Below are 21,199 nucleotides of genomic sequence, written 5' to 3'. Positions count from 1 at the left end.
AATTATACTTAAAATTGTTTTTGTGCGGCCTTTTTCTTATGCATATTTTCTTTAATGAAATTTTGATGAAACTATCAACAAATATGTAACAGGTTTGATTGCCCTTTTATTTTTTTAAATTTTTAATATTTGCATATTTTATCACACCGCATAGGGTAGGTGGGGGTAAAGATCCCTAGAGCTTGAATTAGATATAACTCTATATGTTGGCGAAACTGATATTTTTAGGTATTTCTAATGTTTAAACGCCACTGCTAGATGAATTATCAGTTTTCTCATACAAGTTTTTTAGACAACATGAGGTAAGTTATGATTTATTAGATTTTTATGTAATTTCTATAGAAATTAGTCAATATCTCCTTTTTCAGTTGTTCTTGATATGATTTAAATATGATCGTTACTTTTAATACCTATTATAGATTATCTGTGTAAATATTCCAAGTTAAAAAATATTGTGGGTTTTATATTTTTTATTGATAAAACTAACAAGCGATAATGGGGTAAATGTTAGTACTGTACATGGGGCAAAGATCCGCATATAGGATCTTTGCCTTTCTTTAACTATTTTGTTTATTATTATTATATTTTAAATTTAACTGTAATTGTAATTGTAATCTTAATATTTATTTATTAATGTATTTAAAAGAAAATAAAATGGGTCCATTTTGCCTAACCTTATCGTCTATTTGCTATTTAGACAAATGAATTTTGTATTGCAGTTTCAATTTTTAAAACTAAGATGTTTTCTTTTTTTTTCCGAAACTATAATCGTAAAGCAGAAGCAATCAAGCCCTTGACTGATGTCATACTTAACCAGGTAAAAGAAATGAAAAAACTCAGGATTGTCAATTAGGACAATTGCTAGAACACTGAACTTTGATGAACCCACAATCAGAAAAAGGTTAAAAATAGAATATGGTACTCAGTGTCTTGGTTATTTCATAAGAATTTTTTCAGATCACATGAAATGAAAAATTGTGGAACACTGCAAAGCTTTAGATGCCAGATTTTATGGTTTAACCTTAAAATCACTCCATTCGATTTCATGAAAAGAAATTGCTTGTCTCTAAAAACTCTAAGAAAGACGAGCATTGCTTGCACAATAGGTTTTAACAAACAGCAGCTGGACCATTTTTTTGGACCAGAAATTTTAAAAATTTAATAGAGCTAATAGCCAAATATAACTTTCAACTAAACAGAATTTACAACATGGATGAGAGTGGTTTTCAAACTTTACACAACAAATTACCTAAACATATAGCCACCACAGGAAAAAAAGAAATTCTCTGCTGAACAAGGCAAAACTTTTACCGCAGCTTGTAGCATGAACGCAGGACATTACATTAACAGAACATTACATGCCACCATTTTTTTACTTGCTCAGAAACAGAAAAATCTACTTTTAATTAAAGACGGTCCAACAGGAAGTGCATTAAGGAAGTAACTGATTTGGATTCTACCTCGAACATTTTATCAAACAAACCAATCCATCTATAGAAAGTCTAGTTTTACTGATCTTGGATAACCACATTTCCCATTTATCTCTTCAAGCTGTTTTGCAAAAGCTATTTTGCAAAACAAAACATTATTCGCAAGCCTTCCCACACACAGTAGCCACGGCACTAACAGCAAGTGACCAGGGCCCTGACCCCAGCTAAAAATGAGACTTTTTGCAAATCTCGCCCCGGCCCTGGCAAAATTATAAAACTTGATAGCCAGAGATAGAAATAAATTCATAATTTTTTATATATTATAATTTTATACCTACATTTAATATTTATTAAACTCTGGCATATTTATATATATATATATAATATATATATATATATATATATATATATATATATATATATATATATATATATATATATATATATATATATATATATATGTCAGTATTTAATAAATATGGACAGATACAGTAAAAGGATGCAACTTGTTGAATAGCCAAGCAAGAATGAGTTTTGGTTTATTGTCATAGAGATGATAGCTCATTTGAGTATTGACAATGATTAGAGAAACAGCATAAGAGGAAAGTTAAAGCCTGCTGCTGCTGATGATGATGATGATGATGATGATGATGATGATGATGATGATGATGATGATGATGATGATGATGATGACAATAATGATGATGATGATGACAAAATGATGATGATGATTGTGATGATGTTGATGATGATGATAATGATGATGACAATTATGATGATTATGATCATGATGATCATGTGAATCATAATGATGTTTATAAATGCATATATATGTATAAAATCAAATATAAAATTTGAAAAAATATAATGTACTTTACAATGTATAAATGCTTATGCAACCTCGGTCACAAGCCAGACCCTGGCCCCAGCTATATCTTATCAAACCCAGCCCAGGCCCCGGTCAAATATTAATTCCGGTTGTTTAGTACTACTCAAAGCCTATATGACAACCATTGTGATAGTTCAAGTAACCCTGGGCAAGTTTTAACACAATATCATGTCTACAGGTTATTCAAGCAGGCCTAAGAAAAGACAGCAAACATTGAAAAGGCAGTCACTAGATTTAAAATGACAGGAATTTATCAATTAGATAAAAATATTTTCACAGAAGATTTTTTGCTTTCTTCTGTCACTGAGCAAGAGGAAGTTGATAAATCTGATTTATATGACCCCGATATCCAAGCAACTGTTGTTTTTGATACTGTGTCTGAAGAGATTAAGTCAGGGGCAGTTACATCAGCTGAAAGACCTGAAGATATGGCTCCCCAATCATATAAACCTGACCCTTCTAATGAGTGCTCCATTCAATCAAACGGTACATCTTCTGCTATGAGGTCACCTGAGACTTAAGCATCCAGTATTTCAGTTGCTACATCTCCTTCCGACATCATTCCTCTGCCGAAAATTCAAATCAAAAGAAAGTATAGTAGAAAAGGTATGAAATCTACAGTCCTCACTGGTACTCCTAATAATGTTAGATTAGAAGATATGGAAATGGAAAAAAAAGAAAAGGAAGAACTTAAGGAGGAAAACAAAAAATACAAAGAAGAGCATTTAATTCTTTTGCACCGAAACAGGTCGTTAACGCCCCTGTAGTAATAAATCAATAAATAAAGGGTTTTTCTAGCAAAGCCATTAATCAAAACTACTTGATTTTATGCTTTAAAGGATAGCTTTATGTTTGGCTTCAAAGTTAGCTGTAATAAACTAACTTTAAAAGCCCAGTAATAAAAATAAAGGGTCCATAAATTATGTCACACTTTAGGGATGGAGGAGGGGGAGGGGAAGTTAGTGGTTATGTAACAACTCATACGGAACTCATACGGAACATACTATAAAACTGTTTTTTGTGGTACTAAATTTAGTTAAATTTTTCTGGACCTGGCTAATTTGTTGTTAATTTTTGATATCTTAAAGATAGTGCTTGAGCACTCTTTTTTTATCTATTTTCTTTACGGAATGCACCACTAGTAGTTTTAAGTCTTGGTTAGTAATTTATTAACTTTTTCTAAGGCATAAAGACAGAATTTTTTTTTTTTTGTAAAAAAAAAATAAAAAAATTAGCAAAAGTCATGCGATCTTTGTATCTGCCATCATTGGCATTTCATATTTTTTTAAAAAAGAGACATCTCTATTTATCTATTTGAAAATATATAGTTATAGGGTGTAAATATGATGCCTGTTATCCATATTATATCATTTTCAGTATAGTATGTATATTTTTACTGTTTACAAATATAATATATAGGTGTAAAAGAGTTAAAGATTAAAATTAGGCAAAGTGAAAAGAAAAGAACAAAGAAACAAATTCGTAAACAGCAAAAGGAAACAAATTATCATTCTTCATCCTCTGATGAAAGGATTGATTATGTTTCTTTATCCTCTTTATGAAAGTAGTTCTAATGTAGACTACACTGTGCCTGAGAAAGAGGAAATCGATGAAAGAGTAGCAGAACTTGCTCCAGGGGTGTATGTGGCCGTCAAAGTATTCTACAACCAGGACAGAACAGACCCTTATAAATATTTTAACTTTTAACACCTCTTAAAAGTACAACATCAAAGACACTATATTTTTTATAACAAACCTTTCAGATTTATCAGTTTTTTAGATGAAGGTAAAGCATTTAAAATTTATTTTTAAGTTTTTATAAGAATATAACATGAAAAAAAACTCTGTTAGCCTTAAAGAATTTCTGAAAATGAATCAGGGAAAAAAATAAACAAACAGCAAAAGTTGAAGGACCCACAGCTTTTGGCAAAGAATATGGATTAGATGAATCCATTAAAAAACCTATCCATAAAAATGTGAGCATAAAATAAATCATTGTATTAAAGAAACCTATTGATTAAGAGAATGGAAAAAAGTGCTAATATTGCAGATTAACTCAACAACGAATCCCCATTCTTAGAGAATTGATTAAAAAGAAAACTATGCAGTTTTATAATTAGCTTCAAGGATTTAGAGCAGTCTTATTCATCTCCTCAAATTGCAAGTCTAAAATTTTCTGAAAAAACTAGACTAATAAGAGTTTTTGGAGCACTTAAGAACAGTCACAGAAAAAGGATGAGGCTTAATTGAATGACGAGTAACATGAGAATGAATTTAAGTAGATGGCACAAGAGACACTAGCTCTTTAGAGCAGTGCCCATTATAGAATTTGTAGAAAAGAGAAAGAGAAGCAACATTACGACGATGTGATAATGGTTGGAGGTTAGCTGCAAGAGCAGGTCCAACTATGTTTACAATGCATTTTTGGACCTTGTCTAAAATAGAAAAGGCATCCTTAGAAGATCTGCCCTAGATATGGCAACAGTATTCCATACAGGGCCGGATTTGAGATTTATAGAGGTAGAGAATAGAATCCGAAGTAAGAAAGTGTCGAACTCGATAAAGAGATGCAACCTTAGCAGATGCTAATTTTGCGACTGATTTGATATACGGTTTCCAAGAAAGATCAGAAGTAAGAGTTAATCTTAGAAGATGAAGAGTAGATGACTTATCGAGTACATCACCATTCATAAATATAGGAAGATCTAAATTGTTGCGATAACGATTGGCTGAAAAAAATTGAGTTTTATCTGTATTGAAGTTCACCAGCCACTGTGAGCCTCAAGCTGTAGCAGAAGTGAGATCCTTTTCAAGCTCAAATGCCCTCTCCAAGCAATCAGAGAGTGTAGGTTTCTTATCACGACAAGAATAAATGGTAGTATCATCAGCAAACAATGCCACCTTAGATGTAAGAATAACTGGAAGTTCATTAATGTAAATTAAAAAGAGTATAGGGCCAATTATAGAACCTTGAGGAACCCCTGAAGTTACAGAATTAGTAGAAGAGTGTTGTCCATCGAGGACAACTTTTATGCAACTATTGGAAAGGAAGGATTCAATGATCTTAAAGATGTTGCCAGATACACCTTAAGAAGAAAGCTTATGGAGAAGACCAGCATGCCAAACTTTATCAAAAGCTTTTGAAATGTCAAGAGCGATGGCCTTAATCTCTCCACCTTTATCTAATGCACGATAAAACCTAACGGTTATTACTGTTAGCAAATCAGCTGTAGAACAAAAAGATTGAAATCCATATTGATGATCAGAAAGTAAGTTATTAGATTCAAGATGAGAGATTAAGTGTTTGTTAATTAAAGATTCGAAAATTTTGCTTATGATAGGAAGAAGACTAATGGGATGGTAGTTAGACAAATCAGATCACTCCCCAGAACTTTTGAAGATAGGGATAACAGATGCCGCTTTCCAGTAGCCTAGAAAACAAGACTCTGATAAGCACTTGTTGAATAGTTTTGAGAGTATAGACAACAGCTCCGGAGAACACTTTTGCAAGACAATAACAGGTATGTTGTCCGGGCCACAAGCTGTAGAAGAGTCTAGCCAGGAAATCACTTTAGATGCTGTAGAAGAGTCTAGCCAGGAAATCACTTTACATACAGATGCTGGAGTCATATGAATGTCAAGCAATGGATCAACCTGTTTGTTGGCAATATCAGGTAGAACGCAACTAGTGGAATCAAGAGATGATATTGATGAAAAGTTTTTAGCAAACAATTCGGTTTTGTCTTTAGGTGAGGTGATAAAGTCTGAGCCATACAAGAGAGGTGGAATACATATTTGCCTTTATTGATACTATTAAAGATTCTCCAGAAGTCACAAGAGCCTAATTTTTGAGATGAGATACGAGATATCACGACCTAAAAATAGCGGGCTTTGGCAATAGACAAAACCTTTTTACAATGGTTTCTAGCAGTAATAAACAGACGTCTGTTTTCAGGATTGTTTTGCTAATAGATATGGAAGTAACGGTTTTGATTGGCAATCGCAGCAGCACTGTGTGAGGAAAAACAATGGAGGTGAGTGAGGCTTGATCTGGAATTACCAAGAGGGAACAAAAGATTCCATGCCAGCCTGAATCCACGAAGTTATGTAAGAAGCACATTTGTCAACAGGAAGACGAAAGATTTCTACCCAAGCGCCATCATGAAAAAAATCACGGAAAGAATCCCAGTCAGCTTTACCGTAGTTGTAAGAGGTTCAACAATAGGGGGATTCAGGTGATGAAGAAGAATGAGATATTAGTTTTAGAGAGATCAAACTGTGATCAGAAGCACATAAGGGTGAATGTGGAGAAACTGAGCACTGACTAGGATCAGAAACAAGACATAAGTCGAGTAAATAAGGTAAATGGTTTGGGTTGTCTAGAAAGCGAGTTTGAAAGTTGACTATTTGAGTTAGGGATTGAGAAAGGCAAAAGTTGTGGACTTTAATGCCTGCAGAATAACTGAAACTAGAGCTAAGCCATTCAGATTGGTGAGCATTAAAGTCACCAACAACAACTATGTTAGCTGATGGATAAAGAGAGAGGGCTTGGTCAATTTGATCAGAAATAAAATCAAAAAGAGTGCAGTCTTGAAATGAAGGAGAGCGATATTAGGGCTCGAATTATGCGTATCACGATCACAAATCGTGATTACTTTTCGCACCTTCGCGATTAGTTTTTTCTTAAAATTTGTTTTTTCGCGATCTTTCTTTGTTTCGTAATTATTCTTTTTTTATTTTGGAAGATTGATACTCTATTCGCAAATATTTAGTGTTCTTTTGCAGTATAAAACTGCAGTGACTTCTGTAACGATAATTTTTTTTTTAAAGCGGAGCATAAAGTAAAAGAAAGTAAAATAAAAGATTTATAAAATCAATAAGCAAAAATGTTCAAATGCAGGAAAAAGACCAATTGTTTAAGGAAGGAAAAATTTATAAAAAACAAACGATTAAATACCTATTTAATCATTTTTTATTTTAATCAAGAAATAAAAGATTTTGATTGAAAAAAGAAATAAAAGTTAATTGATTGAAAAGTCACCTCTTAACTCGAATTCTCAAGGGCTTATTCCAATTTAGCTCATTCATTATGAACAAATTTAATGATATTTTTATAAGTTTATTTTGCGAAGAATAATGGAAGGCAATATAGACTCTAAATAGTTATTAAAAAAAAACTTTAAAGTTTGTTAGTACACTTGCTAATTTCAAATTAATAGCAACAAATGGATGCAAATAAGGACCACAGATGCAGATTATCTACAGTTCCCCACAAAAGTGGGGAAAACATTTTAATTGCGAGTTAGAATACGATTTAAATGGAATGAAGTTATAAGATTAAGATGCAGTTTATGTAAAAAATTTGAAGTCAAACCAAAATTGTTTTCCATAACCTGGATCAAACCAGGAACAATATCAATAAAAAAAGATTCACTGGCATCGCACTTAAGCAGTGCGCAACATAAAGAGGCCACGCGAATTCATCAACAAACAACATTAGGTTCAGTTTCATTATCTAACCATGTTATTCATAATACTCCAATCGGGCGTGGTTTACGTAAAATGGCCGTAAAAGATGCTGACTTGTTACGGAAAAAGTTTAATATTGCGTATTACTTGACAAAACGAGATTCACAGATTATCCTTATTTGATTGCATTAGAAAAGAAGAGTAAGGTTACAAATTAGGAAATTCTTATGGCACTGACCATGCAGCTGCAATATTTACAGATTACAATGCCACCATAATTAAAAACAAATTAACTGAATGTTTAAAAAATTGTAGATTTTACTGTTTTCTCTTTGATGGAAGCACAGATTCAGCTGTATCAGAACAGGAATTGATTTACATTCTTTATTTAAAAGACGGAAGTCGAAAAGTAGAATTCTTATCAATTGAAACGGCAGAGAATTCTAATGCTGTTGGCCTAAAAAAATGTATAACAGACGCTTTTACAAGAGTTGGTATTACCAATTCTTATAAACATCTATTGGGTGTAAATCTTGATGGAGCTAACGTTAATCTAGGAGCTTATGCTGGTTTAGGCGCATTACTAAAGGAAGGTTCTCCTTGGCTGGAAGTTGTAAACTGTTTTAACCATCACTTAAACTTGCTTTAAAAGATGCGTTTGAAAATTTATTTCAAAAACTGTTGACGAACTACTTTTACAACTTTATCACTTTACATTTTACAACTTTATATTACAACTTTATATTTATTTATATTACAACTTATTTATATTACATATATTTATATTATATATATTATTTTTATATATTTATATTATATATATTATATTTATATTACATATATTTATATTATATATATTTATATTTATTTTATATTATTATATTATTTATATTATATATATTTATATTATATATATTATATATATTTATAACTTATTTATATTACATATATTTATATTATATATATTATTTTATATATATTTATATTATATATATTATATTTATATTACATATATTTATATTATATATATTATTTATATTACATATATTTATATTATATATATTATTTATATTACAACTTTATATTAAAAGTCCTCAAAGCGATACCGAGAACTACAAGGATTAGCTGAAGCTTGGGGTAATAGCGTTCCGAAACCAACAAAAGCATGCGGAACTCGGTGGATTAATCACAAGTATAAAGCAATGAAAATTGCTTTAGAAAATTATGGTGTGTTTATGACACATATTGAATCATTGGCTATAACAGACTCCCAGGTAGCAAAGAGAGCAGAGTTAAAGGGTTTTTTAAAGCGATGGAAAAATGCGCCTGTGCCTATTTATTTATCAATATATCTCGATGTTTTATCTCTCCTTCGGCGTCTGAGTTTCAGAACAACATTCATGATCCAGTAAAAACAGTAAAGAGTTCAAGAATTCACATGGACAATGACTAAGCTGCAAATTCTTCTAGGAAATTCGCTAGACAATTTGCTTGATGATACAAGTGTTATGACCCATTATAAAAAACTGTCTAAAGATATTGAGACAATTGATTCAAAGCAATGTTATCAAAATATTGCACTTTCTCAATATACATAAGTTAATAGCCATGTTTTTGACCAGTACAAGCTAATTATTGCAAATACTACCATATGTATGGAAGGCCGTTTTCAATCTCTTCAAAAATCACCATTGTTTATACATTTGGTAGCTTTACTTGACGTTTATAACTGGCCGTTAAATGTGAATGATAGAATTTTTGGCGATAAAGCTATCGATGAAGTTGTTGAACATTTTTCTGAATTTTTAAGTGGTGTAGGATGTAATTTGAATAATATACTTCATGAGTGGATCATTTTAAAAGCATACATGTTTCCCATCATAAGTAACAATCAAAATGAGTATTATTTGAAAATTTGGGAAATTGTTTTTTTTAAATCAAATTTGGTCAAAGAATGCCGAAATATTCTTGATATTTTTGAACAATTTTTATTTGTCCTTTTACAAATGCAAAAGTAGAACGAATGTTTTCATGTATGAATCGCGTAAAAAATGACTGGAGAAGTTGTCTTAGACGAGATCTCTTAGAATCTCTACTTCGGATAAGTGAAGAAGGTCCTGAGATTGACAAATTTGAACCTGATACTGCTATGGACGAATGGTATAATGATAAAGTTAGACGATTGTCAGCAAATTTTCATCGTTATCCGGAAAAAAGAAAAAGAAAGTCAGGAAAAGCAGACATTGATCTAGCGACAGTTAGAATATCGGATTTGGAAGAAAGTGAAAGTGAGGAAGAAAATTGTGACAACTTTTAATTTTATTTTAGTGCATTGTAACCCCTTAAAATTAAAATATTAAATAATAACTTGTAATGGCGTATGATTTTTTGCTTAGTAAAAATAATTTTTTGTTAGTAAAAACCCTGAAAAATTCTAAGCATTAAACTAGTGAAATGATTACAAAACAATGAAAATGTTTACGATTACGATCTAATACTTTTTCTAATACCAATCAAAAAAAGTATTAGATCGTAAAAGATTCTATTATTTAGACACATTTTTTTCTTTCCCTTTATTTTATTGAATGAAAAAAGTGAACGCTAACTTTTATTAAAAAATACATTGAATGAAAAAGCAATAGATAGAAATATCATGGGAATTTGATAAGGTTACTTAGATAAGAAAACTTACTTAATAAGAATTTAATTATCATTCTTGTTTGTGATTGTGCGGGTTTTTGTGAAAATGTTTAACATTTTATCACGATAATGTTTTCGTCATTTTTAATAGTTTTTTATAACTGTTTCAAATTTATAGATTGTTTATTAGAGTTTTAAATAATTTTTTTTACTGTTAAAAATTTATAGAAAATTTAATATTCTAGTTGTTTTAAACAGTTTAAAATATGTAAATAAAATAGAAAATGAAATAATTAATTAAAACAAGATTATATCAAGTTCATTGATTTTACAAAAATACAGCCGTTAGATTTAATGCAGTATAATAATAGTAATAATGTAAATTGTAACTAAAGCTACTTTACAACCGCTGAACATTAATGTTATGACATCTTATGCAAAAATGAGACTTATTATATATGTTATTATAAATAAGTTAAAATAAATAATGCCCCTCCCCGACGAGAGTGGAGGTGAGGTTATGAGCAACAAAAATATCGCAATTAGATTTTTTTACGTTAATTTGAGCCATGGATATAAAACAAAGAGAAAGGTTATAGAGTGAAGTAATGCTAAACGAAAGCACACAAAAGAATAGTCTGTGGATTCAAACCTAGTTTCCTGACAAATGGGTGAATTCTTATGAATGTAAATGCCCAGCCCAAGCATGTGACTATTGGAGTCTTTACGAATTAAAGGAAGATAACCATTAACACTAAGATCGCAAGATGAGACAACTGAACTCAAATTAGTCTCACAAAGAGCAAGTAGGTCTGGTAAACTTTGCAAGAGATATGACTCAACAGAAGAAAAGTTACTTTAAAGATCACAAATATTAGTGAATGATAGGTTTAGAGAACTTGGTGATGATTGTTTTTTGTGTTTTATAGTTTATGGTACTTTATTCATTTTTCAAATTTGTTAATGAACTTGGCAAAGCATAGACCGTACTCAGTACAATGTTTAATTGCCCAAGCAATTGCCTCATTACCATTAATAAACCCTAAGTCATAACGAAGGGCTCCAAATGTGGCCTTGGCAATGCACATTAAAAGTACAAACAGGGATACCATCCATGCGCAACATGGAACTGTTAATACTTTGATATTTTTCAGTTGTTGATGGAATCAGCCTCTTTGAGAGCTACCACATAGTTCAGGAAACCTGACTACCAGCCGGTCTCAGAACCATAAGACTGAGTTTTAGAGCTGTATCCTCATTAGGAGATAATAAAATGAGTTGCCTAGTCATTAAAACAGAGACACAAGCAAAACCCATGCATTGAGTCAAGAAGATCCAACGTTCAACATCCTAAACTGGAAACAATGTATTAAAAATACATCTGCGCCAGCCTAATAGATGAAGGGTTGCAAGGCTGGTCAACAGATAGAATCTGTTTACCCCTTAAGTGTGTGTGTGTATATATATATATATATATATATATATATATATATATATATTTAATTCAAATTTTATAGAGAAAAATAAAAGTTTGAATTAAAGATATTTTCAAAATTAGAAAGTTGATTTTTATCGTGATATTTCATAGTGAGTTAATATTTAATCAAATTATGGAGGTTTTTAAATTAAGGATATTTGAATCAGAATGTAATTTGATACATATATACTATACAATCTCTTTAATCCAAATTGTATACATTTGATACATATAACATAAAATTGTATGTTATATAAATCAAATGACCTAAACTGGAGGTACCGCTTTAACTATACAGTTAATAAACCGCACCAAAAATTTGGCCTAATCAAAAACTCTTTTAAAAATTTCATGAAAAAAAAAAATACACAAAAACTGTGAAAAGCTGTTATAAAGTCTAACGTCTATTGTTGTTAGACTCTATACACTAATAGAGTGTATAGAGTCTATCACATCTGTAATCCTATAGTTAAGCAGCCTAAAATAATTTTATTTCTTCACTTGTTGTGCTTTAGTCAGTGGGGACTTTTTTAACATAAGGGATAATAAAAAAAAAGATTGCTTTCCCATGTTAAACCATCAGTCGATGTAACAGCACATTCCGTTGTAGCAGCAGGCTATCCGATTGTTGATGTATGTAATTAAGTCTAAAAATATTCCTTATGTTTAAAAAGTCCCATCGACAAGAGCGCAACAAGCAAAGAAATAAAATTATTTTAGGTCGCTTTAGTGAAGTTTTACTTATTATTCATATTGTGTTAATGAATAAACACCATAAAACAGAGTAATCTATAGTCTACTATTTGAGCAAAAAACTTTTGCTGGTTGTCGAGTCTTTTACAACAACTTTAATATAAGTAAGAAAAAAACACAATAATTTGGCGCAAACGTTAACTTAGATACGGTTTTCGTTTCAGAAGAAATCAAGAACATTATTTGATTCCATAATTTATGAATTATAATCAGAAGTCCAAAATGGCACTAAAAGTCATGTGAAATGCTATTTAAAAATTTAAAAAAAAATTATTTTACAATAAAAACTTTCTGAGTTATTCTTTTTTTAAATTTGGGTGCCAATAATTATGACAACTCAAACATTGACACGGCAATGTTTTTAAATGGATATGTTAATAACTTTTAAAATAAGTATTTTTTTCTAGCTTTTGTTTTTAATATTGGTATTATTTATATTTAAGTTATTACTAACAGTAAATATGAGTTACTTTGAAATGGCAAGAAGAGGTTTTCTTCTAAAAATGAATGACTTACTATTAATAAATTCAGAAATAATACATAAAAGCTCGCATTCTGCTGTTTTTAAAAATGGAATCCTTTCTAGAACTTGGGCATACAGATATCTAAAAAGACATCCTAACTTAAAGTCTAAAACATCCGAACATTACTCTTTAGGTCTTAGTGTCACCAAAGAGTCCTTATTGGTATGGTATAGAAATTTCGAAAAATTTATTGAAGATTAGGAGTCAAGACATGTGATTCAGTCGCCAGAACGCATTTTTAATTTATATAAACTGCTTTTTATTTAAATTCAAACAAAGGTAAATTTATTGGTAGAAAGCATGAGTGTCTGCAACAGGTTTGCACTAATCAATTTCTCAGGCTGCAGGCTTCTCCTATGGAAATTTTAAAGAGGCAGAAATTATTTAAAAATGTTCAGCAATGTGCTCCATTTAGAATGATAGATCAGAGAAGTTCTAGTGGATGATGAGGGGGGGGGGGGGGGGAACTTTCCTTTATTATTTAAAAGAGTTCAAAAGGTATTTGGTTGGTAAAGGCTTGCTTAACACAAAAAACAATAATCAAAAAGTTACACTTTTAGTTGATGGTCATTCCAGTCACCTGAGTTATAATGCATCAAAGTATTGTGAAGAGACAGGAATTGTACTATACTGCTTATACCCAAATACTACACATCTGCAGCAACCTGCTGATGTTGGCGTTAAGAACTCTCTTAAAGGTTACTGGGTACGTGAAGTGCAGATTTACAGAATGAGCCTTATATGAGCTGACATTACAAGTAAAAAAATTCCTGCTATGGCAATGAAAGCTATAATTAAAATAACTGCTCCAATCATAAAAAAAGCATTTGAGTCCTATGGTTTATACCCATTTACCCAGATAGAGTTAACTTTAACAAGCTACTCTCAACAACAACACTCTTATCAACAAACTCCACAGCCGAGTTTCACATTTGATGTGGCTAAAAAAACTTGCATTAGAAGGCCGAGAGAAAAGCTTGTCAGAAGCTAAACTCAAGCAATTTAAAGTATGGAACAAAGACAGTACTAACTGTTCACAACGCTGGTGCAAGTTATATGAAATATGGAGAGTTTTGGATGCAGAAGTTAGACTAACATCAAAGACTTCTTATAGCTCAGATATGTATTCTTATATTTATTTTATTTTGATACTATTTTAATTTCATTTCATCAGACATAGATTTTGTTGTGACTCCAAGATTTATAAACAGTCAGCCAATACTAAACACCAACAACAATATTAATGAAACTCATTTTGCACAAGGTAACATTATTATAACTTTTATTATGAGGTAATAAAAATGTGAATATTATGTTTTCTGTCATTATAGGGAGTTCTGTAAACTCCCTATAATGACAGACTGTAAGAGTCAAATTCATTTACTTCTATCATTTCTAGTAGCTTGGATAATAGCTTAGGTTAGTCAACAAAATAATTATTTATGTAACAAAACAATTCATCTACTTTTTAACAATTTTTGATTAATACTTTCTAGATTATGGATCAGATATGAATCAAGTTCCTGATATTTTACAAGTTTCCTTAGATCAAGCAACAATGTTGGTAGTCGAAGAAATACTAAAAGTTCCTGTTTCCAATAAACCTATAAATAAAAGAAAGAAACATCTAGTACATGCTCTATCTACACAAAAGCATAGAGAAACCCTAAAAAATAAAGTCAATAGATTAATAGAAGATGAAAATTGGATTTGTTATGTTTGCAAGGCAAATTATGAAAAAGAAATAAGATCAAAATTGTGGGTGAGCTGTGATACATGTGTGGGTGATACATGTGTGATACAGGTGTGATACATGTGTGGGTGATACTGTGATACATGTGTGGGTGAGCTGTGAAAATGTGGGTGAGCTGTGATCATGCTGTGCACCTAAACTGTAGATCTGAGGAGCACAAAAAGCTGACAAACATAAAAAAAACTTATTAAAAGAAAGAACTCTCCTTTTGCATGCCAAGAGTGCACTTAAATAATTTTTTTTTTAAATTCTTTTCATTTTTGTGGTTTTTATTGATAAAATACAACTTTTATTATATATATATATAATATATATATATATATATATATATATATATATATATATATATATATATATATATATATATATATATATATATATTTAATATACTATATACTTAGCAGTTCTTGTACAAACAAACAAGAAAATTCAAAATGAAAAAAAAAATCGATGTTTAGGTTCCCTAGACCTAATTAATTGCCAATAATTGTTGCGCATGCCAATAATTGAGTCAAAGTGCCAATAACTTGGGGCAATGAATCAACTTATTTATAATGTTAATATATACTAGATTTTTTGTGCAAATGAAAAATTAATTGCATCAGGTCATTTATAAGGTATTTAACTAATATTGTGCCAAATTTGGAAAATTTTCAATCATTGGTACAATTTTTGTACAAAAATTAGTAAAAATAGCGTTAAGGCGCCAATAACTGTGACACTACCATACCGTTTTTTTGTTCCTAGAACTTTGTTAGCATAGGCTCTTATCTACTTGTTAGATATTTTAAGTTGTTTAATAATAAAACGCTAATGAAAGACCTTTTTTCTACATTAGCAACTTCAACGCTTTTAATATTCATTATATAAACTTTTAATGTTGTTGTTTTTCTGTTTTGTTTTGTTTAAAATTTGTTGATTTGTTCTTCATAACTTAAAAATTACAGTTGCTATTCAACAACTCAGTGTTAACTTTAAAAACATTTTTATTAATTTCAGAAATCTATGTTGATTTGTACACAACTTTATTGCTATTATTAACAAATGGTAACCTGAATCTGCCATATTGACACCTTATTCCCCACATATTTTTCCCACACAAACAACTCGAGTTATCTGGGTTCCACACACTGTTTACTCCAGTACATTTTGCATTATCTGCCCGAAACTTAAAAAAATTTAGTTTGAAAATTGCAATTGTTATAATAACTTTTTCTATTTGATGAAACATTTGAAACTTTAATTTTAAAAATATATAAAACTCTTGTGGAAAAATCTACAAATTATCCGCCATTTCTTCTGAATGTTTGGTGTTAATACATAGCGCAAGGAATTGATGGGCCGATAAACGAAATATATTAACAATGTATATATATATAAATATTTATATAGGGGAGAGTTGCCTTAATTGGAACACGTAAGGAATAAATATTTATTAACCAAAGATCGCTTAACTATGAAAACATTTATGATTTGATAAAAGCAAATAAAAAATCGTACTATACTTTTAACCATAATTTGACTTGAATAATTTCATTGTTATTGGAAATAACAATGAAGATATTCAAGTTTCAAGAATAATTTCATTGTTATTGGAAATAACAATGAAATTATTCAAGTCAAATTATGGTTAAAAGGAAACCCTTTGGTTCCTTAATCAGAACAGGTTGTTTCTTTTTTTTAGGAAAACAGTAAAATCAACAAAAATAGATCAAAAATGACTTCTTATCTTTACAGTGAAAATTTAAACAGTTCATTCAAAACTTATTATAAGATTAATATTAGCTTGGCAAATTAAAATTCTACAAACAAAAAATTGTATAAAAGTTTTAACTGTTGCGACGTTCTCTTATTTATTGGTTTAAAATCACTAAATGAAGTAATATTTTTCATTTTTATGGCTGTTTTGCACCTGAACTATTTTTACAACCCTTTGATTTTATTACTGATTAAGTAAAGAAAACTTTATAGTTCCAGTCAAGGAAACTTTGGACTATTTTGTTATATTACTGCAATATCATGCTTGCAGCAACTTATAAAATAAGTTTATATTGTCATTTGCATTTTACATTCCATCGCAAAAAACCTATAAGCTATAGCAATATAGTTTACCCTTCGCAATTATTATAGTGTGAACACAAAGTTAGATAACAAAAAAAAAATGACGCTTTATGAATGAAATTATTTTTTATAATATATACCCAAACTCAAAAAGACCCATCAAATGACAAACACCGAGAGTGGCAAAAAATTTCAGAAATTGAACTAAAAAATTATGAATTTGTTGTGATACTTAACGCAACTCACATACATTATCTATCTAATATTTCGCGAAAATCGGATTTTTCACACCAGCAAATTTCAAATTCATGCAGATTTCTTCTACGTTCAACTAAAGTCAACTTTTCGTTCTTGCTTTATATTTGTTCTAAAATAGACTTTAATTATCTTTAAGTCGGAAAAAATTTCACCGGATGCAATAATGATCAGAAATTTAAAAGTATACGAAAGGGTACAGCGACATTTTGAATAGCAGTATTCAAACTATGATCATAAATATAACGTTGAGTATCAAGAGAAGATGAGAAACTATCGGGAAAATGTTGAAAAACATTTCATTGCATCAATCCTTCGTATCGAACTCTGAACCAGATATATCGGTAAGAGTAATATTTAAATCCTCACTATATTTCATCAAATCATTATGGTGTAACACTGCATTTTATTTCAAAAATTATAAACACATAAAATTTGTAACTCCCTCGAGTAGGGAGTTTCAAACTTTATATGGTTATAATTTTTTAACTCTAGGAGACTATTATATGAAATTTAAAACTTTATTTAAGAATTTTAAAGAGAACAATAAAAAAAATATATTACCAACTTGTCTCTATTATGTTTATGTCGCTCTTATGTTTGAGACAGGGGGACAAAATTCCGTATTTTTTAATCAATTTGACATTCTGGCTCTCATTTGCATCTCTTGAACTTGTATCTTCTGTGCCCATGACTTCTTCCTGTAAATTAGCCGAATCATTGACTCATTAACTCCTTTATCTAAAGACATCTGATTACTTTGATCACATGTTGGCAATAAAGAAAATAATTGAGTATTTTTTTTATTCTAAGCATCCAAATTTGATACTGATGAAAGTGGCTTAACTAAATTTTCCTTTGCAAAAAAAGCCTCTTTCTCCGCTTTTTCTTTTGCGTACCGATGCATTAGGCTCGGAAAAAAGTTTTAACATTTTCAGCAAAAGAAAACGACAAGAATATATTTTAGATTTATTAAATTAATTCAACTGCTTATTTAAGCTCATCGTTATATTTAGGTGTGTTATGCTGCAAACGTACTCTATGCCATCCTACCACCTCCTTATTTTTTCTTTGGTTAACGTGGCTCACCACTAAATAAGTATCAATTTTTATCAAAACTGGATTTCTTTTATTTTAGATCAATTTAACATAGCTGTAAATGTTTTTGAAATCTATTTTGACATAACTTAAGTCTTTTGTGAGTTATTCCACTTTATTTTGACATAGTTTAAGTCTATTGTAAGTAACTCAACTTTATTTGGACATAACTTAAGTCTATTGTGAGTTATTCAATTTTATTTAAGCTTAATTAAAAGATTTTACCTTGACAACGGTCCAGACCCGCACAGAGACTTTATGGTGCCCAAGGTCAATTTATGTTTGGTGCCCCAAACTTTGGACTCCTGAGTATATTGAATTGCATTGAAAGCATGAGTTTCACTGTTTATCGTCCGTATGTCTACTATCACATAAAAATTTAATGAAAATAATAATTATTTTTGTATTAACTATCACTGAGCATAAACACTCTATATTTGAACTTGGTTATATATGATAAAACAAAAATACAAATACAATTTAAAATGATTAGAATTATATATTTCATGAGATGCAAGCAAGCTTACTGAAAGAGCGCTCTTCTTCAGCCACTGAAACCGGGATTGCATTAAAAATGCAAATCAAAATGAAGATTGAAGAAAATATTGATTGAAGACCTTTCTGGTAGATTCTATTGAGCAACTTGTTAGAAGAAAGAGATTCTATTTTCCCAAAAGTATTTGATTGCTTAAGGGCATCTAGATGACGGATTTCTTCAATCAACTCCTCTTCTTTTACATTATTTGCGTAGAGGTTTAGCAGGACTTCGAATTTTTCTTTCCGACTAAGTGTTCCTTCATCACTAGAAGAATATGACAACAACATATGAATGAAAACATATTCATTGTCTTTTGAGTTGTATCCATTCTGCATCCTATCTGCTGTAGCAGCGTGTCAAGAGGAATTTTAAATACGTTCACCTCAAAACACTTTGATTCGTCTTCGTAGAAGTAGCTTTTGTTCATCGACTCGCCATGAAGTGTTTTCCTTTTCCTTGTCTTCCTCTTAACAAAATCATTTTGAAACCCAAAAAAAGCTAACCCAGATGCAACCAATTTCGCTTCTAGGAGAGTTTGGGACCAAGAAGAACATAGTCAGCTAAGATTATCGATTCGAGACTTTAAAATTTTTGTCTCGCCATCCAAAAAAAAGCTTTCTGATTGAAGAAAGAGGCAGACACCGTTGATACATAGGAGAGCCTTGAACCAGAAAGAAGTCAAGACAATAAATTCAAATGATTAAATTCACTTTTTGAATGCCTTAACTAAAGTCAGTTAATGATCTTCTAAATCAAGTTTTTCAAGAAGTTTCAAGGACTTCAGTATTTCGTTTGGTCGTTTTGACAATGGCCGGAGAGCTTTTATGCGCGCACTTCATCTTGTTTGGTACGTTTGGTGTAGGTACTGCCTAGTTGTCTCAGTCAAAATTTTCCAGCGTATGGGGCTGCTACTAAAAAGGTTATACAATAAATGAATGTTGCCAAAATAGTTCTTAATTACAGTAGAAGATTCTTCAGAATGAACGCCAGCTATATTAAGACTATGCGCACTGCAAGGCATAAACAGAACTTGAGGATTTTTCTCGAGAATGATAGTCTGTACTCCTTTGTATACATCGAACATATTAGCCCCGTTATTATAGCCCTGGCCCCTAAAGTTCTGTAAATTGATTCGGCTTTGATCCAAAACGTCTATAGTTATCTTTACAATGTCAGAATCCTTTTTTTTTCCTCCAGATTTTCTAGCTTCAGAAAACGCTCTCTTATTATCCATTGGTTGTCAGATCCTAGGCATACAAATCAAAAAACGAAATTGATTTGTTCCGTTTTAGGCACGCCCGGAGTTCCATCAACAATAATGGGAAAATAAATGGCTGTGTGGACCTCTTCGATAAAAGTAGCAAAAACAGTTTCACCACATGCCATAATAAACTCATTTTGAGTTCTCCAGCTCAAGTAGTGCACTTGCATTTTTGTTCCATCTAGATTAATATTCCAAGCAACATTAAAATTATTTTATGAACATTAACTGCTAACACACCTCGAAAACTTAGATTTCTCCAAGCTAAATGAAGAGTAATGTCCAGGACGCAGCTTAAATTTCATACTACTTAGATGCCGTATTTCTTATTGACTTTTCAAGTTCTCAATTGATCCCGGGCTGATATTCAAGGCTGATTTCCAGACGATGTAGTGATTTCTGTGTTGAACATTACTCTGATGGGTGATCTTTTCTCCTAGCTTTCGCTAATTATCTTTTATTCCGCCTTTCCACACCAAGAGGAAAGACTGAAATCCAGGGCTAAAAATATGCTTTCATCCAAACTTAGAGCAGATAAAATAAACAAAAGCTTTTGCAGTTCCACTCAGGCAAAGCTAATAATCTTCTCTCTGCTGAGAGAAGTTTCACAAAAATTAGAGGCAGGAACCTTTTTGTTAGTAGAATCTCTTGGAAAAAGTGTCGGGTGTTGAGGTGGTCCATTTAGTATGACTATATCGCGTTTGACGTTGGATAAAACCCTCTTCCACAAAGCCGGTCGTTTTTAACTGCTTAATCACTCAGTTGAATCGTCTCTTGATCCTAAAGTAAAAAAGCATTTGAGAATTGTGATATGTTTTTAATATCTACAGATATTAAATAATGTTTTTAGAATCGGCAGATATTAAATGATATGTTTTTAATATCTGCGGGTTTTTCATTAAATAAGAATGCGTCCCTAACTCACCTAGCTATCATCTTCTTCTTCAGAGACGATTGAAATATTTAAAAGGAATAATGGCTTTCTCGGAACCAAAGGTTCATCAACACTGTTAGTAGCATGACTCGTCTAAAAAGAATTGTTTTGACAATT

The 21,199-nt window shown here is 30.9% G+C and overlaps 1 protein-coding gene across 1 annotated transcript in view; it reads right to left on the bottom strand.

Moving 5' to 3' along the window:
• LOC101241140 (attractin) overlaps window positions 1–16,295 on the bottom strand; it is a 79,877-nt gene extending 63,582 nt beyond the window's left edge. Inside the window, exon 1 of the mRNA XM_065792089.1 lies at window positions 15,988–16,295. Coding sequence (XP_065648161.1) covers window positions 15,988–16,166 — 179 coding nt within the window. The 5' untranslated portion in view covers window positions 16,167–16,295. The remainder of the gene's footprint in view (window positions 1–15,987) is intronic.
• Between the last annotated feature and the right edge of the window lie 4,904 nt (window positions 16,296–21,199).

Source organism: Hydra vulgaris, chromosome 03 (assembly GCF_038396675.1).
Source record: "Hydra vulgaris chromosome 03, alternate assembly HydraT2T_AEP".
NCBI classification, from domain to species: Eukaryota; Metazoa; Cnidaria; class Hydrozoa; order Anthoathecata; family Hydridae; genus Hydra; species Hydra vulgaris.
The sequence above is the reverse complement of the archived record's forward strand: the minus strand, read 5'-3'. Positions and strand labels throughout refer to the sequence as shown.